Raw genomic sequence first — 21,803 nt, 5'->3', positions numbered from 1 at the left:
TGCAGGAAGACTTGGACGAGTTAGGTGAGTGGGCAAAGAAGTGGCAGATGGAATACAGTGTATCAAAGTGAACGGTCATGCACATTGGTAGCAGGAATAAAGGGATATTCTTATTTCTAAATGGGGAGAGGATTCAGAAATGGGAGGTTCAAAAGGACCTAGGAGTGCTGGGGCAGGATTCCCGAAAGGTTAATTTGCAGGTTGAGTCAGCAGGAAGGAAGGCAAATGCAATGTAAGCATTCATTTCGAGAGGACTAGAATATAAAACATGCTTTTTAAGGCGCTGGTGAGACAACATTTGGAAGTTGTGAGCTGTTTTGGGCCCCATATGTGAGGAAGAATGTTCTGGCTTTGTAGAGGATCCTGAGGAGGTTTATGAGAGTGGTCCGAGGGATGATTGGGTTAACATATGAGGAACATTTGAAGGTTCTGAGCCGGTACTCACTGGAGTGTAGAACGATGAGGGGTGATCTCATTGAAACCTATCGAATAACGAAAAGCCTGGACATGGAAAGGATGTTTCTAGTTATGTGAGAATCTAAAACCAGAAGGTACCACCTCAGAATAAAAAGGCGTACAATTAGAATGGAGATGAGGGGGAATTTTTTTAGCAGAGGGTGGTGAATCTGTGGAATTCATTGCCACAGATGGCTGTGGAGGTCAAGACGTTAGGTATTTTTAAAGCAGAGATTGATAGTATTGATTAGTAAGGGCGTCCATAGTTACGGGAGGAGGCAAGAGAATGAGAGGGAAAAATAGATCAGCCATGATTAAATGGCAGCGTAGACTCGATGGGCCACATGGTCTAATTCTGGTCCTATGTTCTTATAATATGTGAGCATTTTCTTAACAGAAGTATACCTTTACAGTCTAGTAACAACTGCAGCATAATAGGTTCCTCCTGAGGTGGCTTGACAGATCCATCCTCAGTGGTAACTACACCAGTTTATTCTAGAGAATAGTCTTTATATTCTCTGTTGAAAGGATATTAATGGATTGCATTATGTTGGCCTTTGTGCTCATAATTATTGTAGTTTTCAAGGTTGTGGAAATAGCAATATGTAAGACTAATGTTGATAAAATTAAATTCTGCCTATATGCTTTTTTGCTGTAGCATTAGTCTGCTGAAATAGGATCTGTATGAATGTTTTAATATTTTAATTTAGAATCCCTGTTAAGTACTGTTTTAGTATTCTCCCAAGCAACTGCAATTGATGACTTAATTGCTTTGAGGTTTTCAGTATTATAAAATGCACATTTTTTAATTTTGATTTCTAGGTACTGTGGTCGGATTCCTCAGTGACTTTTGTAACCAAATCTAATCGGGAACTGAAAGAATTTCTTGCAAAGGTAAAAACCGAGAAACTAACGTGATTAGAAGACAAACTTTTGAAGGTTCAGGGGGAAATTTAATTGTTTTTATCCTGTGTTTCAAGATTGTTGCAGCAAATTTCTAGTCAAAGCTTTTCAGATTTTCTAATCAAAGCCAATAATTTGAATGGAAATATATTAATGTAAAATTCTTTAATTGATACATTTCTGCTAAACTATATGGGTTAGGATAAAATCCTGAAAGATGTGGGCTACAATAGACAATAGGTGCAGGAGTAGGCCAGTCGGCCCTTCGAGCCAGCACCGCCATTCAATGTGATCATGGCTGATCATCCCCAATCAGTACCCCGTTCCTGCCTTCTCCCCATATCCCCTGACTCCGCTATTTTTAAGAGCCCTATGTAGCTCTCTCTTGAAAGCATCCAGAGAATCTGCCTCCACCGTCCTCTGAGGCAGAGAATTCCACAGGCTCACCACTCTCTGTGAGAAAAAGTGTTTCTTTGTCTCCATTCTAAATGGCTTACTCCTTATTCTTAAACTGTGGGCCCTGGTTCTGGACTCCCCCAACATCGGGAACATGTTTCCTGCCTCTAGCGTGTCGAAACCCGTAACAATCTTATATGTTTCAATAAGGTATCCTCTCATCCTTCTAAAATCCAGAGTGTACAAGCCCAGCTGCTCCATTCTCTCAGCATATGACAGTCCCGCCATCCCGGGAATTAACCTTGTAAACCTACGCTGCACTCCCTCAATAGCAAGATTGTCCTTCCTCAAATTAGGGGACCAAAACTGCAAACCATACTCCAGGTGTGGTCTCACTAACCCAATCTCTGTACAACTGCAGATTGGGTTAGATTTGAGCCAACCTTTGATTTAGGTATGCCACAATGAGATAAGTGCACTTTGATTTGATTTTCATGATACTGATGAAGGAAGACAATCATGTGTTTCCAGTATGCAAAGATGTAACATTACTGCTCCTTAATGATCTGCCATTTATGCAAATATAAATAGGCATTTTGTTGGATTTGCCTCTCAGTATGAGTCCATATTTAAGGTAAAGATCATATTTTTATTTAACATTCTAATTGCATACATGGTGATTTATTATAGTGAGATTCCAATAAATGTAGTTGAAAAATCTATCATGTAAGCAGATTTAGCCCAGAGATGGCTGCAACTGCAATTCACAATTTTGGCATGAGATGCAAAAAACTCCAAAAATATATATTTTGCAGAAGTTTCAACATGGTTCATTTTGGCATGTAGATTTTGTAAATAGAAAATGTTATTGTGCCAGAATAATTATTGGAATAGATTCCAATTGCATCAAATTCCCATTATATTCTTATGTTGAAAATACATAGAGCTTTAACCGTTGGTCATATAAGATCTTTATCTTTTGGACTAATTTACCCTATATGCTTCAATTGGATTGTTAATTTTATCAACAAAAATTGTAATGGCCAAATCACTGGATGGATTTAAGAGAGAGTTAGATAGAGATCGAGGGGCTAGTGGAGTCAAGGGATATGGGGAGAAGGCAGGCACGGGTTATTGATAGGGGACGATCAGCCATGATCACAATGAATGGCGGTGCTGGCTCGAAGGGCGGAATGGCCTCCTCCTGCACCTATTTTCTATGTCTATGTCTATTCAACTGAATCATCTTGAATTATAGACACAACATGCTGGAGTAACTCAGTGGGACAGGCAGCATCTATGGAGAGAAGGAATGGGTGATGTTTCGGGTCGAGTCGTCACCCATTCCTTCTCTCCAGAGATGCTGCCTGTCCCGTTGAGTTACTCCAGCATTTTGTGTCTACCTTCGATTCAAACCAGCATCTGCAGTTCTTTCCTACACACCTTGAATTATAATCAGATCATATTGTCTGCAGAGGGAAATTTGTTGCTGAGAAAATGTGAAAGAAACTGCTCATTATTTATGTTTGGCACTGGCTTTGTTTAGTTTAGAGATACTGTGTGGAAACAGGCTCTTCAGCTCACCCAGTCCATGCCGACCAACGAACACCCGTGCACTAGTTCTATCCTACAAACTTGGGAAAATTTACAGAAGCCAACTAACCTACAAACCTACAAATCTTTGGGATGTGGGAGGAAACTGTAACTCCGTACAGACAGCACCTGTAGTCAGGATTGAACGCGGGTCTCTGGCACTATAAGGCAGCAACTCTACCGCTGCGCAACGGTGCCGTCCTTGCATTTCTTTTTGCATTTTTTTAGTTGGATCTGTTGAAATGTTAAGGTGAGTTATTATTGAAATAGTCTCTGTGAAGAGACTGTACAAAACACGGGACAATCCTGAAAAACAAATGATCATTTGAATTGAAAAACCACCTGTAAGGTTATGTAGGAGAAAAGGCATCAAATGGAATGTTTAGTTTGGAGATGCAGTGTATAAACAGGCTGTTCGGTCCATCAAGTCCACGTCTACCATTGATCACCCATACACTAGTTCTATGTCATCCCACTTTCGCATCCTACACACTAGGGGCAATTTACTGAGGCCAATTAATCCAAGCACTGAGAAAACCCGCACGGTCACAGGGAGACCGTACAAACAGACAGCGCCCGCGGTCAGGTTCGCTCCACAGCTGTGCCACTGCGCTGCCCTACACAATATTAATCATATTAATCAATATTAATACATTGGATTAATATTGGTGAAACTGACCCAGAATGTTACAAGATCTATACTTGTAAAGGAAAAGGAAATTATTTATATTCAGCACTCAGTTAGATTTAGTAAGTAGGAAATGCCTTAAGAATAACTTCTTCCTCCTTGGAGGATCTAATATAAACTAAGAATGTTATTATAATTCAGCTGTTATTAATTTGGTAAAGTCATTGCAGGCTTGGACACCAGTTGGAACCAAGCTTTAAGAATTTGCAATGCATTTGTTGCTCACTCTACAATGTGCTCGAAGCAGTAAGCTGAAAAAGAGTGGTACAAAAAACTATTGGCCATAGGTTGGGTTAGATTTATTATTGCAACGTGTACTGAGGTACAGTGGAAAGTTTTGTTCTGCTTGCTATTCAAACAGATCAGATATACCATGCATAAGTATAATCAGTTCAAATGAAATTACAATAGATAAAGCAAAGGGGAAGGTACAGAGTGCAGGATATAGTTCTCAGCCTATTGTAACTCAACAGTTCAATAGACAAAGTACAATGTCCTCAATGGAGTAGAGGCGAATCAAACAGTACCCTAGTGAGACCACACCTGGAGTATTGTGTGCAGTTTTGGTCCCCTATTTGAGGAAGGACATTCTTGCTATTGAGGGAGTGCAGCGTAGGTTTACAAGGTTAATTCCCGGGATGGCGGGACTGTCATATGCTGAGAGAATGGAGCGGCTGGTCTTGTACACTCTGGAGTTTAGAAGGATGAGAGGATGATGAGTTGTGAGTGTGAAATTCTCTGCCTCAGAGGGTGGTGGAGGCCGGTTCTATGGATACTTTCAAGAGAGAGCTAGATAGGGCTCTTAAAGATAGCGTACTGTACGCTTCTGACAAGCTTCTGTACTTTTTGTCAGATGGGAGCAGGGAGCAGAAAGAATGACTGGGATGGGAGAAGTCTTTGATTATGGCTGCTGTTCTGAGACAGCATGAAGTGTAGATGGAAGCAATAGTGGGAAGTCTGGTCTGTGTGATGGATAGGGCTGGGTCGCCTGGGTGAGGGTGTCTGATGTTGAAAGACCCGAAACACCCAATGACACCAGGTTACATCACTGATGATGTGTTCAGGAGCATCAATAGATGTATTTTTTAATCTATTTACAACTCTCTGCAATTTCTTGTGCTTGGAAGAACTATTCCCAAAACAAGCTGTGAAACAACCTGATGTAAGAGTCACTGGAGACATGCCTCAGTATCCTCAGGAAATAGAACATAGAACAGTACAGCAAGTAAACAGGCATTTCTGCCCACAATATTTGGGCCAAACATGATGCCAAGTTAAATTGTCTTTACATGATCCATATCCCTCCATTCCCTGCACTTCCATGTGCCTATCCAAAACCCCTGGTAATGTGTTCAAGGCTCTGTGTAAAATTACTTGTCCTACACATCTCCATTAAACTTTCCACTTCTCACATACCTATTCCCTATAGTGTTGGACATTTTGACACTGGGAGAAAGATTCTGACTGGCTATCTTATCTATGGCTATAGGGGTGTTTGTGGTCCGTCTTGGCTGTCACATCAATGTGGTCGGTCCACGATTGATAATTGGTAATATTAATGCCACGGAACTTGATGCTCTCAACTATTTGCACTTCTGTAACATCAGTGGTGATTGGGCAGGTACTATACCATGCCTCCTCAAGTCAATAACTAGCTCCTTTATCTTGATAACTTTGAGGGAAACCATGTCACCAAGTTCTCTTTCTCCTTCCTGTACACCATCTCACCAATGTTGGTAATTTGGTCCACCACGTTTGTCTTCTGTAACCATGTAGATGGAATTAGAGCTGAGTTTGGTGCTGCAGTTGTGGGTTTCTAGGTATTATATTAGGGTTCTGAGAACACATCTTTGTGGAGCACCAAATTTGAGAATTATGGTGGAGGAGGTGTTGTCATGTATCTTCACTGATTGAAGTCTGTGGGTCAGAATATCAAGGATCCAGTAGCAGAAGGGGGTGTCCAGGGGATTGGGGATGAGTTTGGATGAGATAATGGTGTTGAAGGCAGAGCTATGGGTCGATAAATAGGAATCTAACGTTGGAGTCCTTGTTGTCTTGGTGTTCCAAAGATAAGGTTAAGGCCAGGGAGATGGCATCTGCTGTGGATTTGCTGCAATGTTAAGCAGAAAGCAGTGGATCAAGGCTGGCTGGGAGGCTGGAGTTGATGTGCACCATCACCAGTCTCTCAAAACCTCATGATGGAAGTGAGCAGCCAGAGACAAATATATTTACAATGTTTCAAAGGCATTTGGACAAATGCATCGGTAGGAAAAGTGTAGAGGAACATGGGTGGAATACAGGCAAATGAGATGAATGTAAAGTGCGGCACAGTGCCTTACAGTGCCAGAGACCTGGGATCGATCCTAACTATAGTTGCTGTCTGTGGAGAGTTTGTACTTCTCCGCGACCCACCAGTATTTCGGCAACTCAGCCGTGCTTAACGATGATTCATATATTTTAACCAGGGCTCCTGCAGTTTCTTTTTCTTGCCTCCCACTGTGTCCTCGAGTACATCTGATCAAGCCCGGAAGACTTATCCATGTTCATAGGACTTGGAGCATCCAGCACCCTCTCAACCATAATACGGACTGAGCTCAAGACATCTCCATTACCCGTCCCAAGCTCTTCATGTCTTTCTCCGCAGTTAATAAAGAAGAGAAATACTCATTAAAGACCTTGCCCAACTCCTCCAAATTCACATAAAGATGACCACTTTGGTTTCTGAGGGGCCCTATTCTCTCTCTAGTCACCTTATTTCCCTAAATGTACTTACAAAATATTTTTGGATTTTCCTTAATATTATCTGCCTGTGCTATCTCCAGTCTCCTTTTTCCTCTCCCGATTTCCTTTTTTCTCCCCGATACCTCCAAGGATGCACTTGATCCCAGCTGCCTATACATGTCCAATGCCTCCTCCTTTTTCCTGAACGAGCCTCAATTTTCTCTCATCATCCAGGCTTCCTTATTCCCACCTGCCTCCCTTTCCTCTAACAGGAACATGCATGCCCTGAATACTTGTCATCACTGATTTTAAAACATTCCCTTTTTCAAACGTTCCTTTGCATGAAAACAATTTGCTCCAATCAACTTGAACAAGTTCCTGTCTAGTAGCATCAAAGTTGCCCTTCCCCAAATTCAGAATTTTACCAGTGGAACTTTAACCACCCTGTCTTTATCCATAACTATTTTAAAGCTAATAGAACAGTAGTCGTTGGTCCCAAAAGGTTTGTCCACAGACCCTTCAGTCACTTGACCTTCCTGATTTCCTAAGAATAGATCAAACTTTGCCTTCTCCCTTGTAGGGCCCTTTGCAAATTGCCTGAGGAAACTTTCATGAACACATTTGACAAATTATTAATTCCTCTTATCCTTTCCATTCATTCTCCCCTCCTACTGAGATCCAAATACGGTTTCACTGCTTCACATCACCTTTCTTGAGATCCTCAAGATCTACAAGAGTATAGTAAACTTATCTATTATCATTCAGGCCCTGTTTACGAAAAGCTGATCAGAATCCTAAAGCACAGGAAGAGACCATTCAACACATCATGCCAGCTCTTCAATTAGTTTATCCAATTAATGTTAATTCCTTCATTATCCCCATCGCCATATACTTTTTCTCTTGATATCTATTTTGTGAATTACTATTGTATCCACTGGAATGACCCTAGTACACCATAGTCCAAAACTTGGTGCATTTAAAAGCTTACAATTTTCCCTATGTTGCTTTTGCATTTTCTCTTAAATCTACTAAAGAATCAATTACCCCTGATATAATTTGAATTGCACGTGTGTTTTACCTCTCATTGTAGATTTAAATTTACCTTATTTAAAAAAAAATCTGAATTAACGAACCTTTGCAAAACATTAGTTTGGTTATAATCTGAGTATTGTGTCCAGTTTAGAGTACCGCATTTTGGTAAATATGTTGATTTTTTAGAAAGGGTGCAGAAGAGATTCTAGGGATGCTCAATGGGCCTGTCCCACTTAGGCGACTCTTTAGGCGACTGCCAGGGACTAGTTTTAATGAAAATCACCTACGACAGCACCTATGAAAACCTACGACAACACCGATGTCAACCTACAACAATCTACAACAGTAGAAATTGTCGCCACATGATGAAAATTTTGCGGCAGTCGCTTGTAGTCGCCCAAAAAAATCACCTAGGTGGAATAGGCCCATTACTTTGGCTATGTGCATAGACTGGAGCAGCTGGGATTGTTCTTCTGCTAACAGAGGAAGCAGCAAGGGGATCTAATAGAGATATTTAAAATTCTAAAGAGGATAAACAAAGTAGATTGAGATTAATTATTCCCATTGACAAAAGGTTCAAGGACAAAAGGGACAAAGAATGGGGTGATTAGCAAAACAACCAAAAGTAATGTGAGGAATAACTTGTATATAATGTGGTGGAGGCTTATTGAATTATAGTGTTCAAAAGTGAGTTAGATAAATATCTGAAAAGAGAGATTTTGAGGGACAGACGAATTGACCTCCTTTAATGATTCTCCGGTAACTGCAAAAATAATATAACTGATCCAGACTAAGATGTTCCAAGTATCTGATGAGAGGCCTGTAGCCAGTGGAATGCTGCAGGAGTCATTGCTGGATTCACTGCTGTTGGTTATCTACATCAAAGGTTTTGATGACAATGCAGTTAACGTTGTTGGTAAAATTGCCGATGGCACCAAGATTGTTGGTGACGGTGAGGAAGGATATCTTAAGTTTACAACAATAGAGACCAGTTGGGAAGATGGGCCACGGATTGGCAAATGGAAGTAAACTCTAACAAATGTAAGGTGTTGCACTTTGGTTTGTCAAACCAGAGTAGGACTTGCACTGTAAATGGTAGAGCCCTGGAAAGAGTTTCAGAACCGAGAGATTCGGGTCTACCGGTACATGGTTCTCTAAAAGTGGCGAGTTAGGTGGACAGTGTGGTGAAGAAGACGCAAAATGTAAGAAACATACAAAGGGAAGAATGAGGCAACCGTGGCTAACAAAGGAAGTCTGAGATGAGGATTAAGGATGAGGTTTCAGGGTACTTGGAGCTACATGATAAAATAGGCCAAAGTCAGCATGGTTTTGTTAATATTAGACCTTGCCTGACCTATTTGTTGGAATTTGTTTCAGGAAGTAACAAGCAGAGACATAGAGTCTGGATGTTGTTTACTTGGATTTTCAGAAGGCCTTTGATAAGTTTCCACATGTGAGGCTGCTAAACATGACAGGAGCTCATGGTATTTAGAGACTAGATACAAGATTGGCTGACTGGTAGAAACATAGAAACATAGAAATTAGGTGCAGGAGTAGGCCATTCGGCCCTTCGAGCCTGCACCGCCATTCAATATGATCATGGCTGATCATCCACTCAGTATCCCGTACCTGCCTTCTCTCCATACCCTCTGATCCCCTTAGCCACAAGTGCCACATCTAACTCCCTCTTAAATATAGCCAATGAACTGGCCTCGACTACCCTCTGTGGCAGGGAGTTCCAGAGATTCACCACTCTCTGTGTGAAAAAAGTTCTTCTCATCTCGGTTTTAAAGGATTTCCCCCTTATCCTTAAGCTGTGACCCCTTGTCCTGGACTTCCCCAACATCGGGAGCAATCTTCCTGCATCTAGCCTGTCCAACCCCTTAAGAATTTTGTAAGTTTCTATAAGATCCCCTCTCAATCTCCTAAATTCTAGAGAGTATAAACCAAGTCTATCCAGTCTTTCTTCATAAGACAGTCCTGACATCCCAGGAATCAGTCTGGTGAACCTTCTCTGCACTCCCTCTATGGCAATAATGTCCTTCCTCAGATTTGGAGACCAAAACTGTACGCTATACTCCAGGTGTGGTCTCACCAAGACCCTGTACAACTGCAGTAGAACCTCCCTGCTCCTATACTCAAATCCTTTTGCTATGAAAGCTAACATACCATTCGCTTTCTTCACTGCCTGCTGCGCCTGCATGCCCACTTTCAATGACTGGTGTACCATGACACCCAGGTCTCGCTGCATCTCCCCTTTTCCTAGTCTGCCACCATTTAGATAATAGTCTGCTTTCCTGTTTTTGCCACCAAAATGGATAACCTCACATTTATCCACATTATACTGCATCTGCCAAACATTTGCCCACTCACCCAGCCTATCCAAGTCACCTTGCAGTCTCCTAGCATCCTCCTCACAGCTAACACTGCCCCCCAGCTTAGTGTCATCCGCAAACTTGGAGATATTGCCTTCAATTCCCTCATCCAGATCATTAATATATATTGTAAATAGCTGGGGTCCCAGCACTGAGCCTTGCGGTACCCCACTAGTCACTGCCTGCCGTTGTGAAAAGGACCCGTTTACTCCTACTCATTGCTTCCTGTTTGCCAGCCAGTTCTCTATCCACATCAATACTGAACCCCCAATGCCGTGTGCTTTAAGTTTGTATACTAATCTCTTATGTGGGACCTTGTCGAAAGCCTTCTGGAAGTCCAGATACACCACATCCACTGGTTCTCCCCTATCCACGCTACTAGTTACATCCTCGAAAAATTCTATAAGATTCGTCAGACATGATTTACCTTTTGTAAATCCATGCTGACTTTGTCCAATGATTTCACCACTTTCCAAATGTGCTGCTATCCCATCTTTAATAACTGACTCTAGCAGTTTCCCCACTACCGATGTTAGACTAACTGGTCTGTAATTCCCCGTTTTCTCTCTCCCTCCCTTCTTAAAAAGTGGGGTTACGTTTGCTACCCGCCAATCCTCAGGAACTACTCCAGAATCTAAAGAGTTTTGAAAGATTATTACTAATGCATCCACTATTTCTGGAGCTACTTCCTTAAGTACTCTGGGATGCAGCCTATCTGGCCCTGGGGATTTATCGGCCTTTAATCCATTTAATTTACCCAACACCACTTCCTGGCTAACCTGGATTTCACTCAATTCCTCCAACTCCTTTGACCGCGGTCCCCTGCTATTTCCGGCAGATTATTTATGTTTTCCTTAGTGAAGACGGAACCAAAGTAGTTATTCAATTGGTCCGCCATATCCTTGTTCCCCATGATCAACTCACCTGTTTCTGACTGCAAGGGACCTACATTTGTTTTAACTAATCTCTTTCTTTTCACATACCTATAAAAACTTTTGCAGTCAGTTTTTATGTTCCCTGCCAGTTTTCTTTCATAATCTATTTTTCCTTTCCTAATTAAGCCCTTTGTTATCCTCTGCTGGTCTCTGAATTTCTCCCAGTCCTCCGGTATGCTGCTTTTTCTGGCTAATTTGTACGCATCATCCTTCGCTTTGATACTATCCCTGATTTCCCTTGTTATCCATGGATGCACTACCTTCCCTGATTTATTCTTTTGCCAAACTGGGATGAACAATTTTTGTAGTTTATCCATGCAGTCTTTAAATGTCTTCCATTGCATATCCACCGTCAACCCTTTTAGAATTAATTGCCAGTCAATCTTGGCCAATTCACGTCTCATACCCTCAAAGTTACCTTTCTTTAAGTTCAGAACCATTGTTTCTGAATTAACAATGTCACTCTCCATCCTAATGAAGAACTCAACCATATTATGGTCACTCTTGCCCAAGGGGGCACGTACAACAAGACTGCTAACTAACCCTTCCTCATTACTCAATACCCAGTCTAAAATAGCCTGCTCTCTCGTTGGTTCCTCTACATGTTGATTTAGATAACTATCCCGCATACATTCCAAAAAATCCTCTTCCTCAGCACCCCTGCCAATTTGATTCACCCAATCTATATGTAGATTGAAGTCACCCATTATAACGGTTTTGCCTTTGTCGCACGCATTTCTAATTTCCTGTTTGATACCATCTCCAACTTCACTACTACTGTTAGGTGGCCTGTACACAACACCCACCAGCGTTTTCTGCCCCTTAGTGTTTCGCAGCTCTACCCATACCGATTCCACATCCTGCAAATTAATGTCCTTCCTTTCCATTGCGTTAATCTCCTCTCTAATCAGCAACGCTACCCCACCTCCTTTTCCTTTCTCTCTATCCCTCCTGAATATTGAATATCCCTGGATGTTCAGCTCCCAGCCTTGGTCACCCTGGAGCCATGTCTCCGTGATCCCAACTATATCATAGTCATTAATAGCTATCTGCACATTCAACTCATCCACCTTATTACGAATGCTCCTTGCATTGAGACACAAAGCCTTCAGGCTTGTTTTTACAACACTCTTACCCCTTATACAATTTTGTTGAAAAGTGGCCCTTTTTGATTTTTGCCCTGGATTTTCCGGCCTGCCACTTTTACTTTTCACCTTGCTACCTATTGCTTCTACCCTCATTTTACACCCCTCTGTCTCTACGCTCACACATTTAAGAAACCCTTTCCCTTTAACTCCATCCTCCACTAGCCCATTCGACACCCCACCCCCCTTATTCAGTTTAAAACCACCCGTGTAGCAGTGGCAAACCTGCCTGCCAGAATGCTGGTCCCACACCTGTTAAGATGCAATCCGTCCCTTTTGTACAGTTCCCCCTTACCCCAAAACAGATCCCAGTGATCTAAGAATCTAAATCCCTGCCCCGTGCACCAGTTCCTCAGCCACACGTTCAGGTCCCGTATCTCCCTGTTCCTGCTCTCGCCAGCACGAGGAACTGGAAGCAAACCGGAGATAACAACCCTGGAGGTCCTGCTTTTCAGCATTTTTCCGAGCTCTCTATAGTCACGCTGCAGAATATTCATCCCCTTCTTTCCGACATCGTTTGTGCCGACATGCACTACCACTTCCGGATGTTCACCTTCGCCCTTGAGGATTTTCTGCACTCTGAAGGCAAAGAGTGGGAATAAAGGCGGTCTAGAAAAGTAGATAATCCAGAAAGGCTCTGGAACCGAAGGTGCCAGAAAATTGGTGCTCAAGCCATAGCATGCCAGGAAGGGGACAGATTCAGGACATCTGGACTTACCTTGTCTGAACATCTGGACGCCCGCAGCGGCGACTGCGGAGGGTTGAGGACCCGACCACAGGGGAAAATGGAGGAGGACTGGCCAATTTTTGTGCCTTCCACCACAGTGATGAATGCTGTGTGGGTGTTTGTGTTAAATTTTTATTGTGTGTTTTTTTTTAATTGTACCGCTGCTGGCAAATTCATTTCACTTGCACTTTATGTGCAAGTGACGAATAAAACGTGACTTGACTTGACTTGAAACCACATTGTTTCAGCTTCATGTGCAGCCCAGCATGTTCTTTATTTCCCCACTGGATGGCAGCACTTTGCTCCCATGACCCAAGTCAGGCCTTTGTGTGGTGGCGGCTTTGAACGGTTGAAATGGGCAGAGAAATGGCAAATGGGGTTTAATCCGAGCAAGTGTGAGGTGTTGCACTTTGGGAGGTCAAATGTAAAGGGAAAATAAACAATTAATAGCATGACCCTTAACAGCATTAATGTGCAGAGGGATCTTGGGCATGTCCATAACTCCCTCAAAGTGGCAACACAAGTAGATAGAGTGGTAGAGAAGGCATATGGTGTGCTTGCTTTCATAGGTCAAAGCAATGAGTATAAGAGTCAAGAAGTCACAATGCAACTTTATCAGACTTTGGTTAGGCCTCATTTGGAGTATTACGTGTACTTATGGTTGCCCCATTTCTGGAAGGATATGGAAGCTTTGAAAAGAGTGCAGAGGAGATTATCCAGAATTATGCCTGCAGCAGGGAGCTTTCACTACAATAAGAGGTTAGACAGACTTGGATTGTTTTTTCTGAAATGCTAGAAATTGTTGGAACACCTGATATAATCTCAGAGTCATGCAGCAGGCCAGATTTAGAATATAGTGTTCAGTTTTGGTCACCCTGTTGTAGGAAAGATGTTGTTAAGCTGGAAAGGGTGCAGGGAAAATTTACAAGGATGTTGCCAGGAATCAAGGGCCTGAACTAAAGGAAGAGGTTGAGCAGGCTAGGATTTTATACTTGGAGCGCAGGAGGACGACCGGAGGACGTTCTTATAGTGGTGTGTAAAATCATGAGAGGAATAGGTAAAATAAATGTAGAGGTCTTTTACCCAGAGCGCAGGAATCAAGAACCAGAGGACATAGGTTTAAGTGGAGCTGCTATAGGAGGTAAGTCGAGGTAGGCAATATCATAACGTTTAAAAAACATTTGGACAGCTACATGGATAGTATAGGTTCAGAGGAATATGGGCCAAATGCAAGCAGGTGGGGGGACTAGTGCAGAGGGGGCAAGTTGGGCTAAAAGGCCTTTTCCCCCCTGTATGACTCTAAGACTGTATATGCCATTCCTTAGCCCACTTGCCCAATTGATCAAGATCCCACTGTCATTTTTGATAACCATCTTTCCTCTATACAATACCACCCATTTTAGTGTCACCTCACACAAGTATATACAATTATGAGAGGCATAGATGGAGTAGGCAGTCAGAACTTTTTTCCCAGGATGGAAATTCAAATACCTGAGGACATCACTTTAAGGTCAGAGGGGTAAAGTTTAAAAGTGATGTTTGGGACAAGTTTTTAAAGACAGAAGGTGATGAGTGCCTGGAATGTACTGCAGGGGATAGTGGTTGAAGCAGATACATTAGTGGCATTTAAAAGACTGAAATAGGCATATGGATAGGGAAGAATATGGGTTAATGGCAAGTAGATAAGTGATGCATTCATTGTAGATTAACCATATTAATCCATGCTTATATAATCTCCACTACACATATTATGCATGTCACACATTCACCATATAATCCAGACCAGGTTTTGGGCATCATGAGCACTGTACTTTTGTCAGCCTGTTGTTATGCCACGGCAGTTAGTACGTGAGCTGATGTGATGAGCACAGCTATGTGTAACGCTCTCTCTTTATGATCTTAATAAAAGACTAATGGTTCACTCCAGACTTTGTAATGGATCACTTGCAAACATGGTGTCAGAAGTGGGTTACAAACCCACGCCTCCACTTGGAGACCAGAAGTAGCAATGTTACAAAATTTTGAGATTTTAAAAATCAAGTCTGTAATTTATCCCATCAGATAAAGCATAAAAATAAGTTTAATTTGACACCTAATTCACTTTCATATCTCAAGTATTTAAAATGTTATGGCCATTTTCATACTGGGAAATGAGCATCTTGTTCCCTATTGATTTTCTATGGACATAACAAAAAAGCTGTGATCGTGAACAGTCAAAAGCCCATAACTTTCTTAAAAATTAAGAGAACTGAATGAAATTTTCAGTTATCATAGATTGAAGCATTCTGAAACAAATATAAAATAATCTTACTTGGATGACCTGAAATTAAAGCATATAATTAGTTAGTTACCTAATTGTAGCTAATTTCAGACTTCAATTACTAGATCTAAACATCTATCCATTTCTTAATAAATGATTAACATTTTTAAATAGCCTAAATGTCCAAATAATATTCACAAATAATTCACAATAAAACATGATTTTTAAATCTCATTTACATTAATTTATAGGCCAAATGGAAGGAATTTAGTGTTTAATTGCTGTAAATAAATGCCCATTTAAATCAGCTTTCCAGTGGGTCTCTGTGGAACGCGCTGGTTTAGAACGTTCACATTGCGGTAGATTTGTGCCCCAAATGCCCAGAAAAATACTGCGCGATATAATGGGCCCAAATTGAGCTACTCGCAATATTAAACTTAGTATAAAGGGATCTTTAGAAGCCCTTTTTAATGTAAAAATATACAACCTAACTTCTGCTATTTGCTTTATGAGACCCTGCGGTTGCTGGCGGTCGCGGGTTTAGAGATTGATTTTTAAACTACTATAACTATTATTCAAGGCCTTTAAACCTAATAATAGCTTTTGTGACGGGGTCTTCCAGCGATTTTTCGTTAATAATTAACTAGGCTGAACATTTTCGATTGGAACAGCTTAGAGAAAATCGCGTTTTAAAACCGCCCCCTCTAAACGGCGCCAAAATCGCGCACACCCTCAGCAGCAGATCTTCAACGACGCTTCAGGTAGGCTTTGCAACATACCTACCAGAAGTCTCCACTTTGGCACCTGCTGGGCCATCATCGCCTGAGCTGCAGGAAGGCAGCCATAACATACATTCCTTAACGGATCCGTTGTGCAAACACAAGGATCCCATGACACGTTTCAATAATGCCAAGGTTGTAGTGAAGATAGACACTAGGGCTCGCTGCAACGTCCTTTCCTTATCTGACTTCAGAAAAGTTCACAACAAAGAACCTATCAGGAAAACCAATGCCAAGCTGTACCCATTCGGTGGAGGTGAAGTTCAGCCAGTTGGAAAAGGGGAGCTGCCATGCCACCTGGTGTCCCAGGTCTACAACCTGGATTTTTTTTATTGTGTGAGGGGAAGTGCCCCTCCTGCTGGGTATCGATGCATGCCATGATATGGGCCTGGTCACCTTTCGTAAAGCTGTGCACCAGCTGTCTCCCAACCAGAGTCCTACTCGACAACCACTCTCAGAGTACAAGGACCTTTTTGAAAATAAACTTGGCAAGCTCCCTACCATGTACACTATTATAACTGGTCGCACCAGTTGTTCGTTTTTTCTCCCCCCCCCCCCCCCACCGAATCCCGCACGCAATGAGGGACCGCGTCAAAAATGAACTTTTCAGAATGGAAGCATTGGGCGTGATTGCCCCTGTCAATGACCCATCTGCCTGGGTTTCCACCATGGTCGCAGCTACCAAGAAGAATAAAGGCGAAATCAGGATCTGTATGAACCCAAAGGATTTAAACACTGCCATCAAATAATCCAGTCTGTGGTTTGGGCATCATGAGTACTGTAGTTTTATCACCCTGTCGTTATGCTATGGCAGTTAGTACGTGAGCTGATGTGATGAGCACAGCTGTGTGTAACGCTCTCTCTTTATGATCTTAATAAAAGACTAATGGTTCACTCCAGACTTTGTAATGGATCACTCACAAACAATCATGTTCAGCACATACATTGTAGGACAAAGGGCCTGTTCTTGTGCTGTGCTGTACTATGTCCTATGCTCATGCTGTACAGTTTCATGACTCTTTGGCTCTATCGTGCGCCTGCCCAGTAAGCCTGAAATTGGTTTGCCATGAGGTATATGTAGCTGTTTGCGCCCATGCCAATGAAATTGGAGAAAAAATTGATATTTGGGAATATCTTGAATGGAAACCCTGAAATACGAGACTTTTATACGACAAAATCCTGATCTCTTTGCCTTTTTGATCTTGTTTTTGTTCAGCAAACAATCTTTTTCAGGATACCTATATCAGAATAAACTGTCCTATTATGTTTGAACAGCGATATCATAAACACAAAATATCTTTTCATATTACAGCTTCCTCAAATGTTCCAGGATGAGAATTTGGAAAGTGTCATTCCCCAAATCAAGGACCTTGATTTTTGCACAGAAGAGAAAACATTTGCTGAACTGGAGCCATATCTCAGGTAAAAGTTTTAATTATGTGATCAGTCAAATATTTAAAAAATACAGGATATTATCCTGCAGGGATCTAAAGATTCTGGATTAAAAAACAAAATGGTTGGAATCACATCAGGCAGAATCTGTGGAACGAGAAAGAGTTCCGACACAGTCTTCAACCTGACAAATAAACGCTATATCTCATTCACAGTGTTTGTGCTGAACTTGATGTTAAACTGATCACATATGCCTGTAGATGATCCATATCCCTCTATTCCCTGCACTTCCATGTGTCTATCTTAAAGCCTCTTAAATGCCATTATTGTATCTACCTTCACCACCACCCCTGGCAAAATGCTCTACGCCCCCACTACTCTGTGCAAAAATAAACTTGCTCCTCACATCTCCATTAAACTTTCCCCCTCTCATCATATAGCTTGCCCTCTAGTGCTGGACATTTCCACCCTTGGGTTTGGGTTCTGACTGTTTACCCTATCTATGCCTCGTATAATTTTATATACTTGTATCAAATCTCCCCTCAACCTCTGACATTCCAGAGAAAAATTCCCAAACTATCCAACCTCTCCCTGAGCTGAAACCCTCAAATCCAGGCAGCATTCTGTTAAACCTCCTCTGCACCCTCTCCAAAAGCCACCAGATCTGTCCTATAATAGGGCAACCAGAACTGCACGTAATACTGCAAATGCAGTCCAACCAAAGACCTGCATCATGACTTCCTGACAAACTCAATGCCCCTGGCAATGAAGGTAAGCACACCATACACCTTCTTTACCTCCCTATCTACTTGTGCTGCCATATTCAGGGAACTGAACTTTTGCTCCAAGATCCCCGGCACATCAATGCTGTTGAGGATCTTACCATTAACTTTATGCTCTCCCCTTATTTTCAAACTCCAAAAGTGTGACACATCATACTTGCTTGGGTTAAACTCGACATGCCATTTCTTTGCCCATTTCTACAGCTGATCTATATCCCGCAGTATCTTCTGACAGCCTTCCTCACTGTCTGCAACTACTCCAGTTTGGTGTCATCAGCAAACTTGCTCACCAACTAATCTACATTTACGTCTAGGTCATTGATGTATGTCACAAACAGCAGAAGTCCCAGCACAGATACCCGTGGAATTTCACTGTCACAGGTCTCCAGCCAGAATATCTTCCTACCACCACAACACTCAGACTTTTATGAATAACTTGAATACATCTGACCAAGTCATCTTGAACCAAGTTATTCATACAAGACGGAGGGTAATCGTGAATCCCGGATTCCTTAATCTTCTCGATCAGCCTACCTTGAGGGGACCTTATCAAATGCCTTATTAAAATCCATATGTACAACATCCACCGCCCTACCTTCATAAATCTCTTCCATAAAAATTCAATCAAGTTAGTAAGATACGACCTCAGGCTTAAAATCCATGCTGGCTATTCCATATTTGCCCAATCTGTTCCAAATAGGAGTAAATAGTAAGATTAAACGAGAACTTACCAGTTTGAAGTTTGATCTGTATTTTATGAGGAGTTACGATGAGGGATTACGTGAAGAACCCCGCCAGGACGCATGCGTGTCATTCTTCAAAGCAGCGGTGTGAAATCACAGATAACTGTAATGACTAAACATAGTAAGATTAGAGAAGAGATACCAGTTAAGTATATGATCAGGGTGGGAGCGGAGGGCACGTAATCCCTCATCGCAACTCCTCATAAAATACAGATCAAACGTCAAACTGGTAAGTTCTCGTTTAATCTTACTATTTTACTTCGGAGTCACGTGAGTGACTACGTGAAGATTTTAAAGCTCTGTGATTTCATGCCGTGGAAACGAGTCCATGCATCACGTCTGCCTTGACTGTGGGAGGAATTGTGTTAACATAATTTGGACATGAATTCGACATTGAAATCATAAAAAATGTTAACACAAATTTATAACCCCTTTTTATGGGTTTAAATTAATTTACAGAACTTAAATTGTTTCTGCAAACATTCCAGGTTTCATTACTGATTTATTATAAAATAATTGGAATATTTTCCCCTCCAGACCATCCTGCTGCCTTGAGGATTTGGTCCATTGGTACATCCAACTGTATCGCTGCCAATGTAGCTGCAGCCCTGGTGGAAAGAGATTTTTAAAAATTAGTATCCACCCCAGCCTGTGTTAGCACCTCAGCCATCTTGAGATGGTCTGGACCGTCACTCTTGGTGTGGTTGCTAGTGGCTGACCAAAATGTGCCTTTTCATTGCCTCTTAGGATATTCGTTTTCTCCATGTATAACGACAGATGTCTTATTATACACAGACGGTCATCTGTTGGGTATGACCTAATTGTATATTGAGGCCTGCTGATCCCTTTTCTGTTCTGCTTACTATCTCATAAATATGAAACGTAATATTTTCTGTTGAGGAAGTCATGTTGTCCAGTCTAGTTTTTGCAGTGACTGTATCCTCTGTGCCGTGACCAATACCATTAGCATGACTGTTTTAATGTCAGTCTGTGTAGGGACAGAACTGTTGCTGGAGACCAATTCCTGAGCATCTTCAGGATTATTCTCACATCCCATATTTGGGAGTATCTGGTTCCCCTCATAGGTTTTGTACCAGTGGGTGAGTCCCAACAGTGTAATGGTCTGTCCCCTGCCATAGGTAAGTCGATAGGGCACTTCTGGCGCAGTTGATGGCACTGTAACTGAGCCCCTCGTCATAGTGGAGGCCTGCCAGATATTCCAGAACAGACAGGATGTTCATGTCTTTGATACCATGTTTGATACCACTGGGAACCATGGTTGTGTAGGCCAATCGGGTACTACCAATACCAGATGCAGAGTCTTGTTGTATTTCCTTAATACCCGACTGATGAGGCAGGAAAGGAGGGAATGCGTAATAAACAATTCCCCCTTCCCCCCCCCCCCCCACCAATGCAGCGAAAATGCATCTGTCGCCGCTGCCCCAGGGTCTGGTTCCCATGTAACATAATTTGATAACTGGTGGTTAAGTCTGGATGCGAATAAATCGATATCTGGTGTTCCATATTTTGCTGTGATATCAGCAGTACTATTTTATTCAACATCCATTTGGTGTTTTCATTAAATTTGCGTGACCTGGTGTCTGCCACTGAATTTAGTCTTCCTGGTAGGTAAGTGGCTGATATCCAAATATCTCTCTGGATACACCATTGCCAATTTGTATAGCCAGATTGTCACATGATGTCGATTTGTTTCCACCCTGTGGTTAATGTATGCTACCACGGTGGTATGGTATTGGTGGCTCCGCACCCAAGTGCACTGGCATCAGTTTGTAGTACCATGGAAGGGTTACTGACAATGATTGGATTGGAACAAGGCCAGATGTTATCCATCCACCATTTTTGTTCCATTTTAGCTTGATTGGTAGTTTCACAGATCTGTCAAAGTGACCTGCATAATTTAGAGTGCTTGTATTTTGCTCTCTGTATGTTTTGGTAATGTAGAGGTCCAAATTGAGTGGCTGGAAAGGCAGCCATCATTATGCCAATTACTTTAGCTACCAATCTGATGGATGGTTTGCTGATGTCAGTGAGGTTATTGCAAGCCTCTATTAAATCTATAGCCTTTCCCCTAGGCAGAGTCAACGACATGTGAACTGAGTCAATGGTGAAACCCCAGGTAGTCCATAGTAGTGGAAGGCGTTAGTTTAGATTTAACTGGATGAAAAATGAATCCCAGTTTTCCAAATAACATTTTTGTGGCTGTTACAGGTTGTTTGGCCAATTCCAAAGTTTTGCCCATAATGAGTATGTCATCTAAATATGCCATGACCATGTGTGTACGTTTCCGTATAAACGCTAGGGCTGGTTTCAAATTTTTTTGTGAACAGCCTGGCTTGATGATAACCCATTTGGCAGTGCTTTATACTGTCAGAGTTGTACCATCCAGTTGAATTTTAAGTAACATCTGTGGTCACCTCGTATAGGCACTGAATAGTAAGCATCTTTTAAATCGATGCTGGCCATTGAAGTAACCTTTGGAAATTAATTGTTAAGCAGTAACAAAGGTATCTATTTTGTCAGATCTATGATGATGCGATGACCATCATCTTTTTTGTTTTTGATAAATATATTGGACACTAATTCTAATGGTTCGTGTTGAGTTTTCACAATTACACCTTTTATGTGAAGCCGCTTCAGTTCAGCTTGCGCTTTTGATTTTCCTTTATCAGAAGGCACGAACATTCAGTTCAGTATATGTTGAACTGGAGGGCTGTACTTGTGTATAAACTCTGTTGTATATCCCTGGATACTGCTTAAGATGTAAGTATCGGTTGTTATCATGCTCCATGCATTCAGAAAAGAGTGTAATCTCCACCCAATCTCCGTGCCCACTGTATATTGTAGGGAACCAGACC

General features: G+C 41.8%; 1 protein-coding gene across 1 annotated transcript in view; it reads left to right on the top strand.

Moving 5' to 3' along the window:
- zcchc14 (zinc finger CCHC-type containing 14) overlaps positions 1-21,803 on the top strand; it is a 134,858-nt gene that overhangs the window by 48,740 nt on the left and 64,315 nt on the right. The window contains exons 4-5 of the mRNA XM_033035633.1: positions 1,279-1,350; positions 17,323-17,432. Coding sequence (XP_032891524.1) covers positions 1,279-1,350; positions 17,323-17,432 — 182 coding nt within the window. The remainder of the gene's footprint in view (positions 1-1,278; positions 1,351-17,322; positions 17,433-21,803) is intronic.

This window comes from Amblyraja radiata, chromosome 17 (assembly GCF_010909765.2).
Source record: "Amblyraja radiata isolate CabotCenter1 chromosome 17, sAmbRad1.1.pri, whole genome shotgun sequence".
Lineage (NCBI taxonomy): Eukaryota > Metazoa > Chordata > Chondrichthyes > Rajiformes > Rajidae > Amblyraja > Amblyraja radiata.
The sequence above is the reverse complement of the archived record's forward strand: the minus strand, read 5'-3'. Positions and strand labels throughout refer to the sequence as shown.